This window comes from Dunckerocampus dactyliophorus, chromosome 10, assembly GCF_027744805.1.
Source record: "Dunckerocampus dactyliophorus isolate RoL2022-P2 chromosome 10, RoL_Ddac_1.1, whole genome shotgun sequence".
In the NCBI taxonomy this organism is placed as follows: domain Eukaryota; kingdom Metazoa; phylum Chordata; class Actinopteri; order Syngnathiformes; family Syngnathidae; genus Dunckerocampus; species Dunckerocampus dactyliophorus.
This window is the reverse complement of record NC_072828.1, coordinates 1,436,099-1,457,915: the sequence shown is the minus strand read 5'-3', so window position 1 is coordinate 1,457,915 and position 21,817 is coordinate 1,436,099. Positions and strand designations below refer to the sequence as shown.

The 21,817-nt window shown below is 44.0% G+C and overlaps 1 protein-coding gene across 7 annotated transcripts in view; it reads right to left on the bottom strand.

Moving 5' to 3' along the window:
* Window positions 1–21,817, bottom strand: part of tle2b (TLE family member 2, transcriptional corepressor b) — a 113,840-nt gene that overhangs the window by 5,575 nt on the left and 86,448 nt on the right. For 5 of the 7 annotated variants that reach the window (XM_054789657.1, XM_054789655.1, XM_054789658.1 and 2 more), the window contains 12 exons: window positions 19,705–19,779; window positions 17,984–18,164; window positions 15,905–15,921; window positions 14,362–14,502; window positions 11,938–11,991; window positions 9,346–9,513; window positions 8,684–8,834; window positions 7,253–7,422; window positions 5,772–5,848; window positions 4,761–5,010; window positions 3,098–3,345; window positions 1,747–1,894 (listed from right to left, as the gene is read on the bottom strand). In XM_054789657.1, coding sequence (XP_054645632.1) covers window positions 1,747–1,894; window positions 3,098–3,345; window positions 4,761–5,010; window positions 5,772–5,848; window positions 7,253–7,422; window positions 8,684–8,834; window positions 9,346–9,513; window positions 11,938–11,991; window positions 14,362–14,502; window positions 15,905–15,921; window positions 17,984–18,164; window positions 19,705–19,779 — 1,680 coding nt within the window. The remainder of the gene's footprint in view (window positions 1–1,746; window positions 1,895–3,097; window positions 3,346–4,760; window positions 5,011–5,771; window positions 5,849–7,252; window positions 7,423–8,683; window positions 8,835–9,345; window positions 9,514–11,937; window positions 11,992–14,361; window positions 14,503–15,904; window positions 15,922–17,983; window positions 18,165–19,704; window positions 19,780–21,817) is intronic. The other 2 variants (XM_054789660.1, XM_054789659.1) reach the window with 2 other exon arrangements.

The following is a 21,817-nucleotide window of genomic DNA, read 5'->3' as shown; positions in this document are numbered from 1 at the left end:
TCAAGTCATCTTGTTTTAGTCCAGATTTAGTCGATGAAAACTCCCAAAAGTTTTAGTCTGGTTTTTGTAAAAAAATGATATAATAAAAAGAGAAACCACCATTTATTCCAATAAGTATTGGTGGTCTAGTGGTTAGCACGTTGGCCAACACAGTAACAGCCTGGAGATCGGGAAGACCTGGGTTGGATTCTCCCTTGGGCATTTCTGTGTGGAGTTTGCATGTTCTCCCCGTGTGTGTGTGGGTTTTCTCCGGGTACTCCGGCTTCCTCCCACATTCCAAAAACATGCAGGTGAGGTTAATTGATGACTCTAAATTGTCCATAGGTATGAATGTGTGTGAGTGTGAATGGTTGTTTGTCTATATGTGCCCTGCCATTGGCTGGCCACCAGTCCAGGGTGTACCCCGCCTGTCGGTACACAAAATCAGATGTACCGATATCATACCTTAAAAAGTAAAATACCCGCTCAAACACTTCAAAAATACATTTGTAAACAATCACATCCATTTTTATGTAAATGCAAATCAATTTTGGAAATAAAGGCCATTATTTTATTTTAATAATATAATATAATATAATATAATATAATATAATATAATATAATATAATATAATATATATTTTTTGCATGTACATGTTGTGACCCTGACGGTCCTTGAACACACCATTGTGGGCGTGCTAACTTTCTCCCCTGCTGCACAGATACACCTTCCATGCATTTATTGCTTTCTGTTTTTCCTGTTTAGGGGCTGTGTTTCAATTTGTGCACTTAAGTATACTGTATTTTTAGCCTTTTTCTTTCACCTCATATTTGCTCCCAAATACTGATACTGTGTGGGAATCCATAAAGGTCAGATTTGATGACCTTCTTGAGTGCTAATGTGCATATTTGTTCTGTTCACAACCTCAAAGTAATTCATGCTCGCACGCTGCCTTTTACCACACACATCAAACATCAAACGTCATTTGTGGGAACACGAGCCGGCCCCTGGGTCAAAAAACGCCGGGGACCACTGTGGATAGACCAGCCACTAACATTTTATTCCAGTCTTGTCAACGAAAACTCACACGCGACTCGTCGCTCGTCACCGTCTCATTTTGGTCATGAAAGACAGCTTAGTCAACAAAGTAATTTCATCCTCGTAATCGTTGACGAAAACAACACCTGCTCCTATGAAATGGACAGTGATAACTCGTGTAGTGCTCTCATTACTGAGATTCATTACTCTCTCCCTCCCTTGCAACGCCCCTTCCAGTGTGCAAGACAACCACAGGGATAAAAGTAAGGAGTTCTTCTCGTTGAATAATTATTTTGTATGTAAACTTTTTATGCTTGTATTTGATACGTCCTTCATGTGTCGACTGACTTAGGTGTGATTTAGGTGTAAGTTCTGAGGATGAAGCTGAGGGGGTAATAAGGAAGGCAGTATGGTAATGGTCGTAATGTCTGACCCACTGTGTTATGTTTATGGAAATGATCTTATCTTAAAAAGGCTTAACACAGTTTTCTTACATTACTAGAACTTTATTTTTTGAACAAGTAAATGTCAGTAAACAAAGTAGTCCATTAGCTTGCTGCACCAGAAGAACCCAAAACCAAAATCAAAGCCAAACCCCAAACCGAACCCAGGGCCAAAACCCGACCCTAAACCAAACCCTAACCTGTACCCAAACAACCAAATGAGTTTAGTGTCCGTGGTTGGGGTTGTGTGAAGTCTGCCCAGCAACAAGGGTTTATGGACGTGTACCTGTGAGGTGAAGTCATGCTGCTGCAGCTGGCGTCCCTCTCGAAGGTCCCAGCAGCGAACCGTGTTGTCCAGTCCTCCCGTCCACAGCTTGGTGCCATCGTTGGAGATGTCGATGCAGCTGGCTCCGTCTGTGTGGCCTTGGAACTGCCTGCAGGGAGGAGCACATATGCATACGCCAGCTATTCACCTTCAAACCTCCCGTGTCAGCCAGTTTTGTCCTTGGCTTGTGAGACAAAATAGATTTGGAACCTTCAATCTACCATATGTGGCCTCTCCTGCCCTCTTCCCGCCCACTCCATACTGATTTCCTCTCCTGAGCACAACATCCCTCACTTTCAATTCCTCTTCTTGTCCAATCTTGGCAGAATGTGAAGTCTGCTGCTGTCAATTTAGATCCCTGATGGCTCGTTCATATGCCTCCTTTAACAAACCCAACACCACTTCCTAAAATATTCCCACACCCTTCAGCTATGCTTTTCTTAGCTACTCGCCCGCACTGTCTCCTTGCAGAGGCAAGGCATCAAACACCACTCTCTTACCTGAACAGGATCTGTTTTTTCTTGCTTGAGCAGGCTCTGCTTGGGTCTTAACTAACCAGGGTTTGGTTTCTCTTATCTGATCAGGGTCTGGTTTCTCTTATCTGACCAGGGTCTGGTTTCTCTTATCTGATCAGGGTCTGGTTTCTCTTATCTGATCAGGGTCTGGTTTCTCTTATCTGACCAGCGTCTGGTTTCTCTTATCTGATCAGGGTCTGGTTTCTCTTATCTGACCAGGGTCTGGTTTCTCTTAACTGACCAGGGTCTGGTTTCTCTTATCTGATCAGGGTCTGGTTTCTCTTATCTGACCAGGGTCTGGTTTCTCTTATCTGATCAGGGTCTGGTTTCTCTTATCTGATCAGGGTCTGGTTTCTCTTATCTGACCAGCGTCTGGTTTCTCTTATCTGATCAGGGTCTGGTTTCTCTTATCTGACCAGGGTCTGGTTTCTCTTAACTGACCAGGGTCTGGTTTCTCTTATCTGATCAGGGTCTGGTTTCTCTTATCTGACCAGCGTCTGGTTTCTCTTAACTGACCAGGGTCTGGTTTCTCTTAACTGACCAGGGTCTGGTTGTGTTTTATTTGACCAGGATCTGGTTGTGTCTTAACTGAACAGGGTCTGGTTGTTGTCTCTTATCTGACCAGGGTCTGGTTTCTCTTAACTGACCAGGGTCTGGTTGTGTTTTATTTGACCAGGATCTGGTTGTGTCTTAACTGACCAGGGTCTGGTTTCTCTTATCTGACCAGGATCTGGTTGTCTCTTAACTGACCAGGGTCTGGATGTGTTTTACCTGACCAGGGTCTGGTTGTCTCTTACCTGACCAGGGTCTGGTTGTGCAGGTCCCAGACCACGATGTTTCCGTCGCTGCAGCAGGAGAAGCACACCTTGTTGTCGGGAGAGATGGCCAGAGCGTAGCAGGCCGGGGCCGACGACGTCAGCTCTGCCTTGATGCGAGGGGTCGGTGTGGCTAAATCCCAGATGGACAGCGTGCTGGCCTCGCCGCCCACAATCAAGGTCCGCCCGTCAGGGAGGATCTTACAGGAACGGATGTAGTTGTCCCTGTTCTGATCGAACACGAGGAACAAAGAGCAGTTAGATTTGGTGGCACTGTGGAACACGTTGATGTCGACGGCCATCGGACTGGCTGACTCATGTCGACATCAGCGGTTGGCGACGTAACCAAAACCGAAGCTAGCCATTGCTTGCACATTTACTTCCTCAGTCATATAAAGAGAACAGAAAATAAGGTGGAATTTTTTAATATACTGCAGTTTGCTGACAGAATTTTTATTTTTATCTGCTATTTATTTATTGCCAAGAAGCATTAAAGTGAAATAGGCTGTTCATCAGCTGATCAAACGTTTAAGACCATACCTCAAAAGTACCCTAAAATAGAAAAACAGGAGTGAGTAATGAGTAGCTGTGCCATTTTTGTTAATGAGGTGAAAAATGGTTTGGGCATGCTTGATGCCAGTGTTTCCAGGAGGCCAGTGGGAATGTTGCTCCAGGTGGTGAAGATGGCTTCACTGAGGGCATCCAATGACTGGAACAGATGTCCATTTTTGTAAATCCATCTCCAAATGTTCTCCATTGGATTTAGATGAGGGAGCATGCAGGATGGTCCAAAAGAGTGAGCTTATTCCTCTGGAAGAAGTTCTTTGTGAAGTGCAGCGTTGTCCTGTTAAAAAGCCAGTCATGACCACACAGTCATGAGGGATGACCCCGGCCACATCTCCACATAGCTGCCTGTCGTTTGACGCCCCCGCACAACCTGAAGCTGCATTGTTCCATTGAAGGATCATGATGGTAGAAAACATCTCAGGTGGGATCTCCTTGTCATGCCAGTAACGTTGGAACCCATCAGGACCATCAAGGGAGAATAAAACTTTCTTCCACCTTTCAATGTCCCATGTTTGGTGCTCTTCTGCAAATTCCAAAACTTGAAGGAGACCAGGCCTTTGAAGACCTTTTTCGTTGTTGAAACTCTTGTCTGATGGTTATTGGACTGCACTCAGCACCCGTAACCATTTTCATTTGGGCCGAGGATGGTCCCGTGTCTTGACGGACAGCCAATGGTATCCTCCGGCTCATTTTTTTGGGACTACCACTTGATGTTTTTGTTCCACAAGCCTCAGGATGTTTTTCAGAAGGTTCAAATGACTGTCTTACTGCGTCCAACCTCGGCAGCAATGGCGCGCTGCGAGAGGGAGGCCTTGCTTATGCAGCTCAACAATACCACCGCCTTCAAAGACAGAAAGCTTTGTTGCCTTTGCCATCAAGAGATCATGACAGTGTGAATACCTGACACTAAGTCACATTCAATACACATTTTTACCAACATTTTGCCTTTTCAAAGCTGTGGTCTTCAACTTTTGATTAGCTGATGAGTGGATCGACTAGTTCCACTGTACTTGATCACTCTTCTAAGAATATTAAGATGTAATACGAGTGCTAAAGTGTGAAGAAGAAGAAGCGGTACCAGACAGTCCAGCTGGGCCATAGGAGTCTTGCTGCCAGGCTGGCTGATGTCCCACACCTTGACGCAGCCTTTGCCTCCCGTGTAGACGTGGCGCGTGGAGGCGCTGATGGTGACGGCGCACACCACCTCGCCGTGGCTCAGGCTGTGGATCTGCCGGGCGTGGCGAGGGATGCCCGGGCCCAGCAGGGCGTCGGGGGGGAAGGGCACCGGCTGCATCTGCCCGTCTGCGCTCACGTGGAACGAGTAGGCCCTGCACGGTACCACATAGAGCCGGGAGATAAGGCACATGATTGCTTCTTGTATTGCTATACTGTAAAGTCTGGACTTTTATTGATGATTTCAAACCAATATACGCTCACCACACACTTTCTTAGGTACATTGATCCCGCCCACCCCCTCTTTTGATGGGTGACTGATTCATTTCATGTTTCATAACCTTTTCCAATACGCTGCAGCAACATGAAGTAGAAGGACATGAAATAAATATGCATTTGTGTTACTGAATAAATCAAGTACATGTTACTGGATTAAAAATATATTCAACTCAAATATTTTATTTCTTGCATTTCTTAGGATTCTTTTATGCACACGCTTCTCTACGTGCTTTGTAGAAATTATATTTATTGTATAGTACATGAGGAAACAAAACAAAATGTATTGGTTTTACTTTTATTTTCTGAATATTAAGGTAGAAACTACTTCATGCACTGCAGCATTATGAAATATTAAATCTGTATTTGTGCTATTAGATACACTGAAAAACTATGAAATAACGAGCAAAATTGAAATAACTAAAATATATAGTATTTATTGTAGTTTCTAGTATTATTTTATGAATCCACTGTTCTACATGTTATTTATTAATTATACTGTATGTATGATTGATAAAAATAACCATAAACAGCATTCATTAAATAAATAAATAGCAATGAATAAATAAATAGGTATAAAATAATTACTTTCGATCAGATTTTTAAGGCCAAAAGGTAGACCATATGAACAAAAACTCACGGTTTGCCACCAGACGAACCCGGCAGAGAGGACGACATGCCTGAAGCCCTCAGGTGAGACCGAGAGTCGTAAGCCACCTGGTGGGTGTGGGGGACAAAAACTGTGAAATTATGATTCATAACGACCAAACTGCACCACAACATAAACAACACAAAAAACGGTACACTGTGTGTGTGTGCACGTGTGTGCGCGCATGCACGCGTGTGCATAAAAATGTCCCTACAATGCGTAACCTTCTGCACACTACACTCCTCCACGCTCTCTCACTTCCTCCTTGCTGTCAAGTGTGTTAATATGTGCAAAAGATGCCGAGCTCTTATCAATGCACTTCTGCTAACTTGTGGCTGTTTTTATGGCTTAAAAGTGTGTGAAAAGTCATCTCGTTTATTGTGCACTTGCATCATCACCTCTTGTTGCTTCTTGCACAAAAAATGTTTGGGAACGAGCGTTCGGGTTTAAAAAAACGTATAAATACGTCTTTGCGATTGAATGAGTTAATAAATCATGCTTTTTCATGGTTGAAAACAACCTATTATTACTAACAAATGCATTTTGATTCCCAAAGTTATGTATTTTTTGCCTAAATTAAGCATTGTGAAGGCAAAATATACTAAAATACAAACACAATGAAGAAGATGCATTCAAATTGTGAATGTAGCTTTCTACGTTGGCCACTAGGTGTCAGTAATTGTTTGGTGACACAAGCACAAGCACGAGACTTAAAAAATACATTTTATTTTATTTTATACTATTTTCAGAAGTCTAAACTTAAATAGACAGTGCTTTCATGTTAGGTGTTAGCATGCTAACAGTTTGAATGTTAGCATTGCTAGTATGATAACATTAGCATGTTAGCATTTTTGCCATTTTTTCAGGTATTATCTTATGTTGACACTTAGCGCTATCATGCTAGGTGTTAACATGATAACAATTAGCATGCTAACTACAGTATTTCAGTCTGCCGTCAGTTCGTCAGGGCTAGGTGTTAGCATTTCAGTCCGGCGTGAGTTTGTCAGGATTTGGGCGCGGGATTCGACAGCGAGTGCAGCCTTGCAGTTCCATTGCAAAACTGACATTCATGGGTCAGGTCATGTCATGTCACTATATATTTCATGCACAGTGGACTCTAATAATGTTAAAAAAAACACATGTAGTAGTTTGTAAACAGGTTTTCTATGCTATAACTACAAAATTATTCCATTTATAAATAAGGAATCCTACTTGCTGGAAATTCACTTATCACGGTCGGGTCTGGAACCAATTAACCTCCATAAATGAGGGATTACCGTACATGTCAAAATGAAGAGAAAGAAAAGTCGAAACACAGCACCATCTGATAATGTTATAAATTAATGAACAAAAACAGTGCCCCCTTTTGAGTTTTCAGAATTCAGCCCTCGGTGCAAAAACTTTGGACACCTCAGTGACACTCAGTGAGTCAGTGGGCTGTCAGTGGAAGAAATGATGAGGTCGTGACATACCATGGGGCTTCGGGAGTAGGCGCTGGCCGCTGCGCTGATTTGGGGCGAGAGAGTCAAAGCCCCGCCAAACCCTCCCGGGCTGGCTAGCTCGCCGTTCAGTCCTGCGTGGGACACCACGCCAAAATGAGCCGGGTATGAACCGGGGGGCACAGACATGGGGCTGCGGAGCGCTGGGAGTGGGAGGAAAAGAAGGAAGGAAGGAAGGAAAGGAGGAGAGGACATAACGAGACAAGCATGGTCACAGAGGGTCTGATAAGAACAGAGTTTTTTTTGTTTATTCAACTCTATTTGACCCACTTTGTTCCCTTCACGGCTAACTCGGAGGCGCTAAAGGGGTGCTATCCTGCTCATAATGGATCCCAGTCGGGTACTATGAAATACTGTATACAGTCGTCCCTCGGTTATAGCGGTTAACTGGTTCCAGACCTGACCGCGATGTAGGATTCAATGTTAATAAATGGAATATTTTGGCAGGTAGAGCATAGAAAACATGATTATGACTTTGTAATAAGAGAGTCACAAGACCAGATTTGAACTTTAACTTTCAGAAAAGTACAATAGTGCGTTTGTTGTTCCACAAATTGCCACTAAACGATATTATTGTCAACATTTTTGGACACCCAATAAACCACTAACGTTATGATAAATCCTAAAAACATATCATAATAACACAATAGTTATTTTAATATGTCATTTTTCACTGTTGTAAAGTTGTGGAATTGTCGTTTGTGATGTGTATTTTCTCACACATAATTCGGACCGTCTAACATTTGCAGCATTTCTTGCAATGCTTGCTTTTCAACTGTGTTAAAGAGCACCCACCAACCGTCTCAGTGATGACTGTTGGGACAAATTCATTTACTTTCATTCATTTACTTGGTTTTACATTTACCCACACAACATTTTTCCCTCTGATCGAGAAATCTTGTTTTGCTTTGATCTTGTTTTTACTTTGTAAAAACGGTTTACAAAGGTCCATCATGTGGGACATGCCATGGCTTCATGACTTTGTGCAGTGTTAAGGCAATGTCACGCAAGCTAATGACTCAATGTTCTGTGTCATTACTACATATCGCTTGTATTTCCATATGTTTTGACTAAAAACATAAGACGATATAGCATGAGAGTGATAATGGAACCGCGATATAGCGAAGGACGACTGTACATCTCAAGTTGTGTGCAGGGTAAATCTGCATTCTTCTCCTCTTGGATTACACAGCTTCCTCCCCGACCACGCCTACTCCGCTGTGATTGGTCAGGGGTCCAGGGTTGGCTTTTTACTTGAACCAAGTTAGAGCCTAACTAAGTGAGGGATAGGGGAAAAGGTTGGGGGGGAGGATATAGGACGGGTTCACACAAGACTCCTGGCTGGTAAGGATGGTACCATGATTTAACATCAAATGCTAAACAAACGGATGAACCGAGTCTCACCGAGCGGGTCCGCCGCGGACGCCGCTTTGCTGACCAGACGAAGGCAGGAAGTGCTCGGACCTGGCGCTCCGGGAGCTCCTGGGGTAAGTGCCTCACGGTGGGATGGGGATGGGGTGCTGGACTTGGACAACGGCGACTGGGACTTGTCCATCTGTAGATAATCCAACAATAAATAATAACACAAAAAAACATAATGCACAGACAATAGAGTAATAAGACTTGTCATTCTGGTGGCCTCTAGGCCTGGGACCCTTATGAATGAATGAATCACACAGTAAATGAAAATGAAGTGGATAATCCATATATTGCCAGGTGCATATGTTTCCCTCCAAACAGGCAGGGAGAGGGTTCACTCAGGCCCACCCTCGTGTATCGTCCTGTCTCGTGACACCCCCAAGAGAGAATATCAGATGCTCCTTATGAGGAGGTTGTGTGAGTTTGTTTTGAATAATGGACATTTAGTAGGTACATGTGCACATACGAAGGGGATCCAATGCAAGAGCTGCAGAAAGTCGTGTATGAACAATGCATAGTTTTGATTGACGCACACCATTATCTTTATAAAGGCACATTTATGATACATCTCTTGCATTCCATGTCATTAGGTTGTGCAGGTGTACCTAATAAAGTAAAGCAGAGATGCTTAGCTGTCAAGGTCTTGCCTGTGCAGGATCTTTGGCCTTTCCTGGGGCGGGGCTACAGGAGTTTGGGGTGGTGGGTGTCTCTGCTGGGCCTGAAGAGCCTGGGAGGTCTTTCCTCAGGGCAGGAGCCCGGTCCAAACCGTTCCCTCGAGGAGAATGAGGTGGGCTTCCCGATGGAGAGTTTGGCTCCTGAACGAGAAGAGAATGAAGAAACGTGATTAGCATCAAAGTTGGTGGCTCAGCATCTACTGGCACATCCAGGACTCAGCAGATATTGCTGAAGTGTGGAGACGATGTCACCATTACACTCCAGCACAGAACCCCACTGCCGGCCCCAGAACAGCTTGTGCTTGAGTTAGCACTTCTCGCCGGGTCGCACTGATCGGTGCTGACATTTCCACAACGACACCGCACACGCGCACACACACAGAGCAGACACACACTTGTCTGCTAGTTTGCAACAAGCGAGCTTTATATCTGCTTTGTTGCGCAATATCAAAATTAGGGGTGCATGACAATTATCAGGCCAATATGAGGGAATTATGACGCCATACCGACAACATGAAGGATAGCTCAGAGAACGGATAGTTTAAAAAAAACGCTCCAAGTAGCGAGATTACCTGTACTGTGAGGGTGAGCAAATCAAGTGCTCCTTTTTTCTCCTGCCTGTGACGTTAACGGCCTGTCGTAACTTCCCCTGAGCCCACTTGTAAAAAAAAAAAAATTCAGACATTTCACGTCCTAGTTGTACCAAATTCTCTGCGATGAGGGGGAGCAGACTCCATGGAGCAGACAAAACACCTCATCAGCCAGCTGAAACGCCAGTGCCGCAGCGTTTGAAACATGCAAAAGGTTTGCCAGAGACCTCCGTGGCGTCACACCGGCTGCTCGGGGCGTGTGCTCGAATACAGTGCACCTTGCTGGGCCACAGCAGGCGGCTCCTCCCCCTCTATACTCTGGTTCTCTGGTAGTAGTGATGTCATGATATTTGATCAGGACAAATCAATCAAATCCTAATTTGTTCCAGTCCTTCTTACCTCCCGGTGTGCACAAACTACACTTACATCAAAATTTTTAAAAAGTAGATATCGGCTCCATATCATTTTCCATCTTCTCTCAGTTTTTCTCCCATCTGGTGTTCGTGCTGTTTTCACCTCTAAATGCAGTCTATACATACATACACCTTGAAGTAAATGCTGAAATTTTGCTCTCTCAAACAAAAATGTTTTCAGTCCACAGCAAAAAAAAAAAAAAAATTGACCTCACTGTCCCAATACTTTAGTAGGGCACTGCACTTTAGTACAGCGGTCCGTGTAGGAAACATTGTGAAGCAGAGCTGTTTTCCAACATGCCAATGAGGCCAAAGCACATAAAAGATGAAATATTGTGATGTCATCAATGGCTTCTGTTCTGGACAAACAATCAATGTGATGACAACCCTGAGATCTCTTCCAAGGAACAATAAATGTCATTTGTCTAACATGAATCCATTATGGAAATGACTTGTTGACATGTATTCACAGGGTGTCACAATAAATAACGCACATTATTATGTCTGGGAATTTCATTACAAGGCTTATTTGTGGCGTAATTACATGGCTTGATCGCTCGCACGGTCATGTGACCAGTCACTCATCCTCTTCTACAAGTCTTCTGAAGGTGAGAAAAAGATGTCAATCTACACTTTTCCGGTCCGGTCAGTGGTGGAAAGATACCACACGTTCATCGGGGGCCGCGGCAGGACCCAAAGATGGCAAAAAAACGTCACTTTTCTGACAGGCTGTTTTGTGAGGTCGTGAAATCGCATTTTTCAAATTGCTAAGACAGCACTTTTCTGGTCTTCTTTTTAAGATGACGCGCATGATTATGTCTTGGAATTTGCACAAAGATAATTGACGTGTACTCATCGACGACCCAGACGGAAGCTTGATCCAGTCTGGCGCCATCCGTGTATTCCCGCAACACTGCGGACATGCAGTATTCATGTATGTGACCTGTGCCACAGACTTGATGTGCTTGAATCCTGCATGGGACTTGAATAAAAATGAGTTCATTTGGCTGTGGAGCTGAAATAGGAGACATTACGAGCAACCGGCCTAAAGCAAAACATACCTGGGATGTTATTGAGGCTTATTGTGGACATGTGTGCTTCCTGTTTGGCTCTCACAATATCACAATATGACCCCACAGACACGTCCAAATCACAACAAGAAAAGACCAAATTGTAATTTCAAACCTGTGTGTGGGGGGGAGGGGTGGGGTTGATGTTGTCACATGACATGCCGCGTTTGAAAAGTGCAAAAGGTTTGCCAGAGACTGCTCGGAGCGTGTGTCCGAATACAGTGCACTTTCTGGGCCACAGCAGGTGGCTCCTCCCCCTCTATACTCTGGTTGTCCTGAGAGTAGTGCCGTGGTAGGAGTAATGTCATTATGTATTCATTATTTATACATCTCCCCACAAACACATTGGTTTCTTTTTCAATAGATTTTTACATTTCATAATCCCCATTATTATTACTATTATTTCAATATCTAAAATGATTTATTGTGGTCACATTTACCTACGTTGTTATTTCCCAGGTGTGTGTGTTGGTCTGTTAGAGTATACAGTACCTCATTGGATACGTCCACGACCAGATTGTCCTCACTTTTGTCTCCATCGCTGTCCTGCAAGACAACAAAGTCCCCAAGTTCAAATACGATATACTGTATTTTCAAAAGATAAATACATGTTACTTTTCAGTGTGTTCCCAGAACACTTTAATCATGAAGACAGAATTGTGCACACCGATGGACAACGTCGACATCACTGGATGCTGTTTGCCACCCTCCACATTCAACACGGCCACACTCTGCATTCAGCTTCTGCTGGCACACAAGCCCGCCATTGATCATGCACGTGCAAACACACACTTGCTCTTCCTCCATCAGCCGCACATTTTTGCTTTCCACTAGACATCGTCGTCTCTCTCTGTCCCTTCTTTCTGGGGCGAGAATGATGGCACTTAGTCACCATAGCAACGGAGCTTTGATATGACCAGGGCCTGATGCTCTATTGACATCAGTACCTAACTAATGCAGGGCCATGTCTGCAGCTCTGTTCCCTGATAGGAAAACAAAAGTAACAAAGAATATGAGGAATGAGGGGGTGGGGGCGGAAAGGGCGCTGGTTCTCACTAGGATTTCCATTTGGAGCGTCGTGCACACTGCAAACACACACGCCGTCTAATTCACGACCGCTATCTACCTTGGCCATCCCTCTCCCTGGCATCGCTTCACCTCCGGCTCCCCGCAGCCCATCCAACCCAAACACGGCTCTAATTGGCCGCCAACCCCCCCAACATAACACTACCCCCGCCACCGTGGCGTATGCTGTCATGGGAAATGTCAACCAAATTCATACATAATCTTTAAGATGCATGACAGTGTATAATAATGCCAAAATCATAAATTACCACATTGACCAAATATAAGACAGCCACCCTTTCCCAAGACAACTTTTTAGGAAAATTATGTTTTGTTATGAGTAGATTACAATAAAAATAGATTTTGTTTAGTTGCTCGATGGTTGATTAATGAGTATGCTTCACTGATCAGCATTCTCTTAAAATTAGCATCGCAACTCCTCCTTTGTTGTTTGCTAACAGCCTTTCAGACACTTTTCTCTGTGTTGCTACATCACTCCATGTTATTAGAGTGTGTGTGTGACAGGAAGAAAAGCTCTAACCTGCTTGGGCAGAAGTTGTTTGGCACCACCTGATGGTGCGTATGTATCAGAGATGCATGACATCTTTTCAAACCGATAACTTTCTGCTTCCCAAGACCGATATTAACTGATATTTAACAGTAGTTTGTGCACACCTGGAGGTAAGAAGGACTGGAACGAATTAGGATTAGATTGAGTTGTCCGAATCAAATATTGTGACATTACTACGACCACATCACTACGATCAGGAGAACCAGAGTATGGAGGGGGAGAGAGCCACCTGCTGTGGCCCAGCAAGGTGCACTGTATTCGGGCACACCCTCCGAGCAGCCGGTGTGACACCACGGAGGTCTCTGGAAAACCTTTAGCGCTGTTCAAACGCCGCGGTGCTGGCGTTTCACGTGGCTGATAAAGTTTTTCGTGTGCTCCATGTTTTTTTTCCCCCCTTCAGCGCGGCGCACTAGGTCTTAAAGTGAATGTTTGTTTACAAGTGTGCTCAGGGGACGTTATAACAGGCCGTTAACGTCACAGGCAGGAGAAATAAGGAGCGCTTGATTTGCTCACCCGCACAGTACAGGTAATCCGCCTCATTGGAGTGTTTTTAAAATAATCAGAGGTATTTTTAATGTTGTCAAATTTATCTTTATGACATCATAATTCCCTCATATAAAAAAAAATAATAAAAATAATAATAATAATTCCCTCATATCAGTCCGATAATTATCGGGCACCTCTAGTATGTACATACATCTGTACACTCATAGAGATTTATACCTACAGTACGTATTTTTACATACTGTATAAGGTACCGTCATTTCTGGTATATAAGCCGCACCCACTGAATTGAGAGGAAAAAACTGATTTGTACATTCAGTACACCACTGGTCAAAAGTTTCGGAACACTCCTATTTCTCTGGAGGAAAATCTCCATTTTCAAAGTTTAAGAAAAAGGGTTAAACACCAGAATCTACGGTAAACTATATATACTATACTATATAACTATAATAGAAAAATGTATTTCAGTAGTTCAATTCAAAAAGTGAAGTGAAACTATTTTCTGCTATAGATTCATACACACAGAGAAATCATTTGAATGATTATCGCTGACAACTGAAAAAATCACAACTTCAGTACTGTATCTCATCAAATGTCAAAAATCATCAAAAAGATGAATAATGTGAACTAGTGGTTCACGCTCTAATTAGGAAATCATTTCACTGGTCTTAATTGAACTACTGAAAATACTTTTTTCTTAGTGAAAAAACACTGTATTTAGTCATGAATGTACACAGTATATGTATTAGTCATACAGTACAAACACAAGCACGTACATATGAGTGCGGTGGGAGGGGCTCTTTGTCATCACAGCGTCGTCTCTTGGCCTCGCCTCCCCCCTGCGACGAGGCGTAGCCACCTGATGGCCCCTGACGCTCTTCAGGGGGCTGACTGTCTGTCGACGACACCGACTTACTCTGCAGAGCGAGACATAAAAGCAAAGACTTAAGACAGGAAAGAGAGGCGATGAAGATACGCTTTATTAGCTAAGCAACATGACAAAATGGTCAATTTGCCGCACGGCTAAATGCACACAAACACCCCACATGGAGGAACAAATGTAAGCAGGAGCATTTGAAAAGAAGCACGCAAAAGGTCATTAGTTCTCTGGCACGGACACGTCAGTCCTCATGTGAAATACAGCTCTCATTATCAGGCGCTAAAGCTGCACAGGCATATTTACAAGACAACACATTCCCAAGACTCCTGCAAAGCATTGTGTTGTCTGGGAGGGGGCCAGCCACGGTTCAGCGAGGACCCTCTACATCTGCGCGGCCCCCCACACCCCTTGGCGGTATGACGTGATGTACCGGCTTGGCTCCTTTTTTCTTTGGCGGCATGACGTGATGTGCCGGCGCTCCTTTTTTCCTTGGTGGCATGACATCATGTAGTGACATTTCAGCTGGCTTCTTGGGTTTCAGCACCTCTGCGCTGTCCAAGACGGCAGCTTCTGATGGAGTTATCTTGGCTCCTTTTTTCCTTGGCAGCATGACTTGATGTGCCTGTGGTGGAGCTTGGCTCTTTTTTTCCTTTGCGGAATGACATGATGTGCTGGTGGCTGGTGATGGTGCTTGGCTCCTTTTTTCCATGGCGGCATGACGTGATGTAGTTACGTTTCAGGGGATTCTTGTATTTCAGAACCTCTGCACTATCCACGCCGACTGGTGGAGTTATCTTGGCTCTTTTTTGCCTTGGCGTAGTGAAGCGATGCGAATAAGGTGATGCTTCATAGCGACGTTTCAGCTGTGTTTTTTTCTTTCGAATGCGCTCAGAATAATTGGAATGCTGTTGGAATACCGTAAGAATATTTAGAATGCAGCCAGAGTGCAGTTAGAATATCTTTCCAATGTTGTTTGATATTTTTCCACCTCAAAATCTACCTAGAATGTTTTGAGCATGCTCAAAACATTCAGGCCGGCCACAAGAATGGGCCCTAACATTTGGAATGCACTCAGAATGAAGTCAGAATTTTTGATTGCACTTGAATATCCAGGAGCAAAAACAGATATTTTCATTGCGACGGCATTCTGGCTCATTCTACCTCTAGTGTGACTAGGGTATTAGTTGTTACTGTCACTTTCACAGGGTCAGATCCTTTCATCAAGGATAGTGTAGCGACCTGACATTATGCGCAGTGTTAAAGAGTTTTGTGATTAACTCCTGCATGGGACAGACCTGTACCAGAGAACGAGACCTGGACTTGTTTATTTGTACTTGATTCCGAAGGATTTGCAACAGTATTAAAGCCACTCTGCTGTGCATATCCATTTCACTTGGTTCATCAAAGTCACACACACACAAAGACACACAAGCACTCACCCTGCTGGGCGCTCCCTCTGGGAAGGCAGGAGGACAGAGAGAGAGAGAAGGGAGAAGCAGGGAGAAAAAAAGGTTGACGTCAGTGCTGATGAAGGCAACAAGAATCAGTCAGCCAAGGTTAGGCTGAACTATGACCGCTCCTTTCTAATAAAGACGCTATTATGTCCAATCTTCCCTCCTCCCTGCTTTTCTCACCACAAAACACTCACACCATGCGTAATGTGCAAATAGAATCTCCACTCCTACTTTTCTTTCTTTTTCTGTCTTTCCAGCCCGCGTTTATTCATGAGTCTCTTGGCCGCAAGCCTGAAAGAGATAAGCTCCGCTGTGGAGGTGAATGGAAGTTCACTGAAGAAAGGTGCAGCAGAGTCAGCGATCTAAACACTTCAAATGAGGTCCAGAAGGTGAGCTGCTCAATGATATCTGGCTCAGGTAGTGCCGTTTCGTCATGTCGTTTGTGCGTTACATTAATCTGTCTAGAAATGTACACACGCAAACACACCAAGAGGTGGCACCAGACAACTTCTCCCTAAGTGAGGCAGAGCTTTTCTCCCTGTCACTCACACACACCAGTGAAATGGCTACATCCTCTTTCATGACAATCCAGAAGATTTTGTCTTAAAGGTGGGGGGGGGGACTCAAATGGGGAGAGGCAGGGAAACTGGACACTAACATGAAGCCTCCGCAAAGCATCACTAACAATGTATATTCAGTACATACAATACATACAGTACATACAGTAAATACTGCATTCGGACAATGCATTACAATTCAGCTTTGCCTGAGATTATTATTATATTCATGGTATTTTCACAGCTGTACCTGTTTTACTCCTACTACATTATGCAGTGCTGCTACTGCTAATACTGCCTCGCACACTGCATACCTTGGTGCTGCTACTGGAACTTCCCCAAGGGCACACGCCCCAAGGGATCAATAAACATAACCTAATGTAATGACATTGAATGTTATGTAGTTATGTCGGCATTGTGGTATGGTAGTTATGTTGGTATTGTAGTACAATAATTACAGTATGCATGCATTGTGGTATGGTAGTTATGCATGCATTGTGTTACGGCAGTGTTGCATTCACTGTGGTACGGTAGTTATGTTGGCATTGTGGTACAGGAGTTATGCATGCATTGTGGTATGGTAGTTATGCATGCATTGTGGTATGGTAGTTATGCATGCATCATGGTATGGTAGTTATGCATGCATTGAGGTACGGTAGTTATGCATACATTGTGGTATGGTAGTTATGCATGCATTGCGGTATGGTAGTTATGCATGCATTGAGGTACGGGAGTTATGCATGCATTGAGGTACGGTAGTTATGCATACATTGTGGTATGGTAGTTATGCATACATTGTGGTATGGTAGTTATGCATGCATTGAGGTACAGGAGTTATGCATGCATTGTGGTACGGTAGTTATGCATGCATTGTGGTATGGTAGTTATGCTTGCATTGTGGTATGGTAGTTATTCATACATTGTGGTACGGTAGTTATGCATGCATTGTGGTACGGTAGTTATGCATGCATTGAGGTACGGTAGTTATGCATACATTGTGGTATGGTAGTTATGCATGCATTGTGGTATGGTAGTTATGCATGCATTGTGGTATGGTAGTTATGCATGCATTGAGGTACAGGAGTTATGCATGCATTGAGGTACAGGAGTTATGCATGCATTGTGGTATGGTAGTTATGCATGCATTGTGGTATGGTAGTTATGCATGCATTGAGGTACAGGAGTTATGCATGCATTGAGGTACAGGAGTTATGCATGCATTGTGGTATGGTAGTTATGCATGCATTGTGGTATGGTAGTTATGCTTGCATTGTGGTATGGTAGTTATTTATACATTGTGGTACGGTAGTTATGCATGCATTGTGGTATGGTAGTTATTCATACATTATGGTACGGTAGTTATGCATGCATTGTGGTATGGTAGTTATGCATGCATTGTGGTATGGTAGTTATGCTTGCATTGTGGTATGGTAGTTATGCATGCATTGTGGTATGGCAGTTATGCTTGTGTCTAATAAAGTGCGTGCACGTTGTTACTGTTCGGTACCTCGCAGATGTTCCGTGTCAAGGTGGTTTCGCTCATCTTTGGAGGCGAGGTGCGCCGACACCCCCAATGCCCCTGTTAGCGCCAGAAGCCCGGAGCCGCCCGCACCCAGAGACAACCCGGATGGGTGGGGCGTGAGGGGGATGCCTGGGGCGTGGTGGGACAGGTGCTGGAGCTGCTGCTGCTGTGGCCACAGGGGAAAGAGAAGGGGGGGTCGGGAAGGGTGGAGGGAGGGAGGGAGAGATGATTAGGAAGAAAGGAACCCATCGTGGAAAAGAATTAGACGAGGACAACAGTGGGGAAAGAAAAGATGTGGAAGGGACGGGGAAGAGATTAGCAGATTAACATGACGGGTGAAAAGAATGAAAGAGAAAGAAAAGAAAGAAATGAAGGAAACGGATTCATTAGTAAACGCAGGAAGGGAATGAGGAAATGATGAAGAGAAAGAAAACAGGCGGGGTGATCATGTGATGGATGGAAATGCCAGAGGAAGTGATGGAGGAAGGTCAATTAAGAGCAGAGAGAGTGAGGGAGGATTATGGAACAGACAGGAGAGGGCAGACGACAACAACGATGATAAGAACACAAGAAGGAAGCCAAAGAAGGCAAACAGAGCAGCCGTTGAGAAAAGCTCTTCTCCTGGGGGGCACATTATGATGAGTCGTGTGCTCACACACACCTTGGAGAGTACAATGTTTGTAATGCTGGGAGGAACACGGCCCTTTAAGTAGACAGTAATGTGATCACGTCCCTGACAAGGTGGGGCCGAGGCACTCGGGAGCGGCGGCGTGTAATGTGTGTGCATACATAACACGCATACGTGATGCCCAACGGCTTCGTCTCGGCCGGCTGAACGCAAGGCTGAGCAGCGCTAAATGAAGCTCTGACAATAATAAGTAAATCATTTAATCACACAATAAATGAGACTGAACTGGATCATTCTGCCATGTGCATGCGTGTTTGTTTTCCTCGTCTCCCGCCTCCCGCCAATGAACTCTGTGCACTGTTTGTTCCATAAAACAATGGCATGAACGGAGTGAGCCCTTTTGTCAGTCATACAGTCCCTTTGTCTTGGTGGGTGGAGGCGGGGCCAGTGTCATGTAGATTGCAATATATTGTCATATACGTATTATTTTTGTGATTACACTTTTCTTCAAAGTAATGTTAAAATCTTGTCTGGTGGTAACCCTGGTATTTCTAAGTTATTACGCCCTTACTCCCTGAATGATATTATTTTCTGCGTAAGAAAAACGGCTTACAGTCACCCCTCGTTTATGGTGGTTAATTGGTTCCAGACCAGTCAGGGCGTCGTGTCTGCAATAAATGAATTTCCGCAAAGTCGGATTCAATATTGATAAATGGAATATTTCCTCATACAGCATAGAAAACCTGTTTATGACTTTCTAGATATACTTTTGTAACATTATTACAGCCCTGCAGACATGAAATAACACCCTGCAGACCACATGTACCTTTGTTTTTCAGTATGCTTTGACTAATAATACGCCATCGTCAACCACCAAACAGCCATCATTTATTAATTCGTTCACCCTAACCCTAACTGTGATAGAGTGAGGGAGCAATATTGTTATAACCACAATATTGCGAGGGACGGCTGTATTTTCAAAACAAACAAAACACTTTGTTGACCAAAAATGTGGGATGGCAGACTCGGCTCCAATCAATACTGTTGGCTGATGTGTTTGTGCTTGGAGGTGACTCACCCCAATGATGGCATTGAGTTCTGCCATGGTGACCTGCTTGGCCCGCTCCACTGCTTGGACCACCTGTTGCTGGTGCTACACACACACACACACACACACACATTAAATACAACATGTTGACTGATATGTCATGGTACATGTTTCACAATGCAACGTGAATAAAGTGTGTTGTGCATATCCACTGCACTGTAAGATATGCTATACAGGATACTAAAATACTGGGTATGTTTCTGCAATGACCCAATGTAATCAGTCTCACACACGTGCACACACATGCACACACGTGCACACACACACACACACAGTGTCAATATTGATGAAACTGACAGCACTGTGACCTCCCTGCCTCCAGAGACGCACATTCATCACCGCATGCTCACGCTGGGACCAAAGGAAACATGTCTGCAGATTTGTATTCTGCTGACACACACGCGCGCACACGTGCACACACACATGAATGCACATAATGGGACGCACACATTGTTTGCAGCGGCACACACGCCTCAGGCAGATTGCTAAATGCCAGGGCTTTTTGACCTTATGAAGGCTAATTTGGTATAAATCACATCCTGTTAGCGTGCTGCCCCCTTGTGGTTGAAATGTGAATTCATGAAACACCTACCTAAATTTGAGGAAAAGTGCACCTTTTTTGGAATTTTGCCCGTCATCCACAATTCCTACGTGAGACATGAACACACACATCTTTCTCTTTTCTGTGCATTCTAAAGATAAAAAAAACGTGTAAAAAAGAAGAATGCACGTAATGGGACGCACCTATTCCACCGATAAAGCCTTCTGAAAAAAACTCAAAAAAGTGCCAACAAGGCTCCATTTCCACCATGTGAGCTGCATGTGAACCACATTGCTATTATTATTGTTATTAACATTGTTACGCCCAAGAACTACGTTACTGGCGTAGTGGCACCTCGCCACACCACACTGGCTAGCTACTAGCAGGCTAGCAACTAGCTTCACCACACACTCGCTCACAATGCCTCAGGCCACTAGCCAAAGGTAACGCTACGTATTGGAGCTGCTGCCACTGCTGCTGTGTTGTTGTTTTTGACGCTAGGTGTGGCGTTCCTTTCTATGCTGCTATGTGACATCAATGCACCCAGGAAGGAAGTTCCCAAAATACTACAGTACAAGTATTCCATGTTATGATGAATGTACCTTTTACAACACGCTCACAGCATGGATAGAAAACCACTAAACCTTGTTGGAGCTTTTTGGAGGTTTTTTCATAGGTGTGTCGCATTACATGCATTAATTACCTGCCTTTTTTACCTGTTTTGATATCTTTAGAACATATAGAAAAGAGAAAGACGTGTGTTCATGTCTCACATAATCCATTGTGGATTATGGGCACATTTTTTTTGTTTTAAAGTGCGCTTTTTCTTTAACTCATTTAATACCAAAGACGTATTTTTATGTTTTTGTTTAAACCTGAACGCTCGCTCCCAAAGACGTATTTTGTGTTTTTTTTGCACAAGAGGCAACAAGAGGTGACGACGCAAGTGCACAAGAAAAGATGTAACTTTTCATGCAGTTTTAAGCCACAAAAAGGCCACAAAGTGGCAGAGGTGCATTTGATAAGAGCTTAAAAATCACACACGACAGCAAGGAGGAAGTGCGAGAGCGTGCAGAAGGTTACGCATTGTAGGGACATTATAACACATGCACACGCATTTATTGTTCCAAATGTGAAAATTGTAAATGGTGTTTGGAAATAAAACAAATATTTGTGTTGTTGTGTTTTGTTGCATTTTGCTATTTTCAGTTTTGAGTTCAGCCTGCACAGTACAGATAAATAAATAAATATTATACGTTTCTCAATCGGGGGGGGTTGGGGGCGGCAAAACATTTCTGTCCCCTCGTAGGGGGCGTGACAGAAAGTAATTGAGACCCACTGCCGTACAGACAACACATGACCCTCTTACTTGGCACGCATGGATGCAATATCTGAACGTGCACCGGCTGCACTAACTACACATGTGGGGTGCACGTGTGGCGCAAGTGAGCCCGCAAGTGCGACATACAAAAAAAAGTGAAGTGCGTAGGTTTGTCTTGCAACCTGAAAAGAACGCAAGCGCCTGTAGAGTTTGTTTGACAT